The following is a 4,970-nucleotide window of genomic DNA, read 5'->3' on the forward strand; positions in this document are numbered from 1 at the left end:
GTAAACACGTCCCCTCTCAGAGATGGAGTCCAGGGGTCAATAGTTCATATGCTCCAGACTGGATCTTATTTTAAAGCCAGTGATTTACTTCATTAACATCTTAGTAACCAACTAATTGAACATATTAAACAATTTATACTTCTTACACCTAACAATGAGATAAAATACAGAACACAGACAAACCCTGTCAGTAACGGCTAATGTCCTAGATGGGAAATCAGCAGCGGTTTGTAGCGGGGGGAGTGCACAGTCTGAATGTGTATGACCCGACCCCAGCCCCTAGCCCCGCAAAGCAGTAGGGCCTGGCACTCTCTGTGCATTGGTGTGGTGGCTGAGGGGTTAACCAGGCAGTGATAATCCAAGTTGGTTCCCTGAGTCAATCTCACTCCTGAGGAGATTCTGCACTAAAAAAATTCTGTGCACAATATTTTAAAATTCTGCCAATTTTATTTGTCAATCAATAAATGTGAAGACTCCAGCATGGCAGGGGAGAGCACAGGCTGCTGGATGCACAGAGGTGGGAGATCACCCTGCAGCCCCTATTCTCCTCCAGTGAAACAGACTAGGTGGTGAGGCTGCACCTCTCTGCTGCCTACTCCAGGAGCCCCCAAAAGACTCCCCAGAACTGCTCATGAGGGGCATATGTGCCTTCCCTTTGCTTCCTCATCAGAAAGCCTGAGCAGCTGGCCCCGGGTGATTTGAAAGGGCCCGGGGGCTCCTGCTACCACTACCGGCAGCACAGCGGGACTAAAACGATTCCTGCCCACCCTCGCTCTGCACGGCGCACCACTCCCAGAAGGATCTGCAACATCACTGCGGCCCCCGTGGGGTGTGTCTCTCGCATGCTGCCCCCACTCCAAGTGCCAACTCTGCCATTGGAACTGCGGCAATGGGAGCTGCAACGGTGGTGCCAGCGGGCAGTGGTGCCAGGAGACCCACGTCCCCCAGGCCTCCTCCATGTAGGAGTTGCTTGCAGATGGGGGTGTAGGTCACTTTTGGGAGCTGCCTAAGATAGGTGCCACGCCCTAACCCTCTGCCACAGGCCAGATTCCACACCCAAACTCCCTCCTAGACCCTGCTACTGCCCCCCTGCACCCCAACCCCCTGCCCCAGCGCAGATCCCCCACCCCGCTCACACCCAAACTCCCTCCCAGAGGCCACCACCGCCTTCCTGCACCCCAACTCCCTGCCCCAGCCCAGAGCCCACACCCAAACTCCCTCCCAGAGCCCGCACCCCCTCCAGCACCCAAACTCACTCCCACAGGCTGCCACCGTCTCCCCCCCCCGTCCATCCCAGAGCCTGCACCTCATGTACCCAAACTCCCTCCCAGAGCTTTAGGAGGGCGGGGGGAGCGAGGAAGGAAGGGCAGGACTTGGACCTGTTCTGGGCATCACCAAAAGTTATATAAACCTGGTGACGCTGAGCTGGAGCCCTAGTCACTGCACATCTCTCTCCTTACAGGGGGGACTCTGTGGGGCAGGGCGCTGCTGGGGGTTCATTCCTTCCTTTCATGGCTGTGGAAGGGTGAACAGGGAGAGAATTTGCTCCTCTGTTCTCTGTGGGGCACACAGGCAGCGGGTTATTTCCAGGGCTGTAACAAACACAAGCTAGCAGAGGGGGGAAGGGATTTCCCGCAGGATCTATTCCTAGGGCAGCTCCCAGGCTGTGCCCTGGCGAGCGGTGCCCAGGGGATTTAGAGGCTTTAGAGGCAGGTGATTGACATGTGCTGAGTCCCATCTCCAGCGCTGAACTGACACGTGCTCGCTGCACTCTCAGCCGGGGGCTCCTTAGTCTGATGGTTCAGCAGCACCAGCCCCCGCCCCTGCTTTTCCCCTGGGGAGCCCCAGCCCCTCCCCTGCCCCTTCCGGGCTGAGGCGGGTCCCCGCGTGTCCAACCCCCCTGCGTGGGGCCCGGGGGCAGGGCCAGGCCCGGGGAGGAGCCGCCCCGCCCCTTTGTGCCTGTGACGACACTTTGAGCAACTCTCCGGTTTGGCAATAGGAGCAGTTTCTGCCCCGTTACACCGGCAGCGGGGCCGTGGCGGGGTCGGGAAAGCAGCTCGGGGGCTGCAGCAGCCTGCGGGGCAGCGCGGTGAGGCCGGGGGCAGGGCCCGAGGGGAGGGGGACACGCGTGGGGCGGACACGCTCCTGTTGGGAGGGGCCGGAGCGCGGCTCGGCTGCAGAGCTTGGAGCCCAGGCTGGGCCCGGGAGCGAGGGGAGGGGGAGCCTGGCGGGCGGGAGCGGCTGGGGGGAGCTGGGAGTTTGGGGTGCGCTGGGGGGGTCAGGGCTGGGGGGATCTGGGAGTCTGGGGTGCGCTGGCGGGGTCAGGGCTGGGGGGAGCTGGGAGTTTGGGGTGTGCTGGGGGGGGTCAGGGCTGGGGGGAGCTGGGAGTTTGGGGTGCGCTGGGGGGGTCAGGGGCTGGGGGAGCTGGGAGTCTGGGGTGCGCTGGGGGGGGTCAGGGCTGGGGGGAGCTGGGAGTTTGGGGTGCGCTGGGGGGGTCAGGGCTGGGGATTGGCGGCTGTTTAGAGGTCACAAGCCCTCCCAGCGCTGCCGCTGTATTAAACCGCTCCCCGGGAAAAAGCGGGGGGGGGGCGGTCTCTCAGCGGGGGAAAAGGCGGAGGGGGGGGGAGATGATCTGCCTGGCCCCGGGGACCTCCTTTACTTGGGCTGGAGAGGGCGGAAGTGGCCCCGGGGCAGGCTGGGAGATGTAGTTCCTGACTCTCCCTAGACAGGAAGTGACGTTGGCGAGGGCGGTGGATCCGGACTGCCAGCGCGCGGGGCCGTTGGAGCCTCTCCCGGGGCCGGAGAAGGGTTTGTGTCGTTGGGCTCTGGGCATGCGCAGATCGGGGAGCAGGAGAGTCCCGCTTTAACCCCCCGTGGGGCTGGGGGGTGAGACCGGGCTGGGGGGCTGGGAAAGGGGCGGGCGGGAAATGTCGGTGCAGCCCGGACATGGCCGAGGGGGGTGAGCAGGTGACCCCCGAGGAGCGGGGAGAGGAAGGGGGGGGCTGAGATCCGCTCGGATTTACCGCTGCCCCCCCCGTGGGGACCCCCCTCCTCTCCCGCCCTGCCCCCTTTCTCCCTAGAGAGCAACGAGCAGCACCCAGGGTGACCCCCCCTCCCCCAACCCCCTGAGAAGTTCCCTGTTCCCCTCCCCCCATTGTGCCCCATTTTCTCTGCCCTTCGCCAATGGCCAGTTCAGATCTCAGGTTTGGGGTGTTTCCACCCATTTTCACCTGCAGGGATTTGTCCTTGTGTGGGTGGGAAATGGTTCCCCCGAGCGATTTCTGACCTGGGCAGAGGCTGGGGGGGCCCTGAGACAGGGACACCTCTGGGCTGGGCTGGGGGGGCCCTCTCTGCTGGCAACAGGGCGTGGGAAGGGCCAGGAAGGGGAGGGAGGAGCAAGTGTCCCCCATGGAGACGGCCCAGCCCCAGGTTTCCTAGTCCAGCTACTTTCCCCTCCCCCACCTGCCCAACCCAGCAGCCCCACTTGTCTGCTAGTCAAATTCCCAGACCCCATTGCCAGCCCCTCCCCACAGCCAGTGACTTTCTGACTCCAGCCCCGCTCCTTTCCCCTGTGAAAGCCGCACCACCCGGGGCTCTGCTGGCCATGTGAATGTGTGACCAGAAGAATCCGTCCTATTCTGTTCTTGATTAAATAACCCTGTATAAACCTCTCCAGTTTCCCCTCTTTTCTCTTAAAATGTTGAATGGTGACATAAAATCTCCCCACATGTTGGTACTTTTCTCTTATATTGGCAAACATTAGTTTGTGCCCCATTTTCTCCTCAGTTCTGAATTACTGATATTGAATTCTTGATAATCTTCCCGCTTTTCTCTCCAGGTGTGTGACTGAGATCAGGGCTCTTATCGTACAGAGCGTGGCTCAGCCCTGGCCTGAGATCAGGTCCCTCAGTGCCAGGCCCTGCACAAACCCTGACTAAGTTTGGGGCCATGGTGGTGCCAGGAACTGCACAGACCCCTACAGAGAGCAGGGACCTTGTTGTTCTGGGTGCTACTGTGACCCTGACTGAGCTCCGGGCCCCTTTTGTGCCAGGCCCTGCATCAACACCAAGTGAAATCAGGCTCCCATTGTGCCAGGCGCTGCAGAGACAGCAAACAAAATCAGGGACCTTGTTCCTGTAGCTGTAGAGACCCCAAGTGAGATCTGGGCCCTGTTCCGCCAGGTGCTGCAGAGACCCCAACAGAGGTCAGACCCCACTGTTGTGACAGGTGCTGTGGAGACCCCAAGTGAGATCTGTGCCTCTGTTGTGCTGGGCACTGCAGAGACCTCGACTGAGATCTGTGTCCCCATTGGGCCTGGCACTGCACTGATCCTGACCCAGATCACGCCCCACCCCTGTACTGGGCACTGCACAGACCCTGATAGATCGTGCCTCCACATTTTGCCTGATGCTGCAGGGACCCTAAACAAAATCAGGGATCCTGTGATGCTGGGAGTTGCAGAGTCCCCGACTGAGGTCAGGCCCGCTGTTGTGCAGGGCTCCTGCACAGACACCAAGATCAGGGTTCTCATTGTGACTGGTGCTGAAAAGACAGCAAGGGTATCTCTACCCTGCTGTTAAAACCCCCCAGCTAGTCCATGCCAGCTGGCTCAGGCACAGGGCTGTTTAATTGCAGTGTAGATGTCTGGGCTCAGGCTGGAGCCAGGCTGTAGGACCCTGCGAGGTGGGAGGGTGCCAGACCTTGGGCTGCATCCCCAGCCGGAACACGGATGCCACAATTAAACAGCCCCACAGCCTGAGCCATGTGAGCCCAAGTCAGCGGGCACAGGCCAGCCGCTGGTGTCTAACAAGTTTGCATGGAGAATTTGGGGGCAAAACTGGGAACTGAATCCAAATGGTTTCAATTCTTACCACTCCCCTTAACCAAAAGCCCAGCATCTCTGTGTACAGCATTGTTTTAGTCTGTGTTTGCCTTGCGTTGGCTTACAAGGGAGGCTGTGGAATTTCCTT

The 4,970-nt window shown here is 60.4% G+C and overlaps 1 protein-coding gene across 1 annotated transcript; it reads left to right on the forward strand.

Annotated features, from left to right (window-relative positions):
* The first annotated feature begins 889 nt into the window (after positions 1 to 889).
* Positions 890 to 4,590, forward strand: LOC115644036. The gene is made up of 4 exons (XM_030548105.1): positions 890 to 959; positions 1,978 to 2,089; positions 3,839 to 3,877; positions 4,166 to 4,590. Exons 1-4 carry the CDS (start codon positions 890 to 892, stop codon positions 4,578 to 4,580), a joined length of 636 nt encoding a protein of 211 aa, XP_030403965.1. The 3' UTR covers positions 4,581 to 4,590.
* The last annotated feature ends 380 nt before the right edge of the window (positions 4,591 to 4,970 follow it).

Source organism: Gopherus evgoodei, unplaced genomic scaffold (assembly GCF_007399415.2).
Source record: "Gopherus evgoodei ecotype Sinaloan lineage unplaced genomic scaffold, rGopEvg1_v1.p scaffold_85_arrow_ctg1, whole genome shotgun sequence".
In the NCBI taxonomy this organism is placed as follows: Eukaryota; Metazoa; Chordata; order Testudines; family Testudinidae; genus Gopherus; species Gopherus evgoodei.

What these genes read in the sequence shown, in the direction of transcription:
- LOC115644036 (XM_030548105.1), top strand. Translation starts at nt 890, where the DNA reads ATGGGAGCTGCAACGGTGGTGCCAGCGGGCAGTGGTGCCAGGAGACCC. An exon ending in GCAGCCTGCGGGGCAGCGCG is followed by an intron (nt 2,090 to 3,838) that starts GTGAGGCCGGGG and finishes TTTTCTCTCCAG; the next exon opens with GTGTGTGACTGAGATCAGGG. An exon ending in GCTCTTATCGTACAGAGCGT is followed by an intron (nt 3,878 to 4,165) that starts GGCTCAGCCCTG and finishes AAGTGAGATCTG; the next exon opens with GGCCCTGTTCCGCCAGGTGC.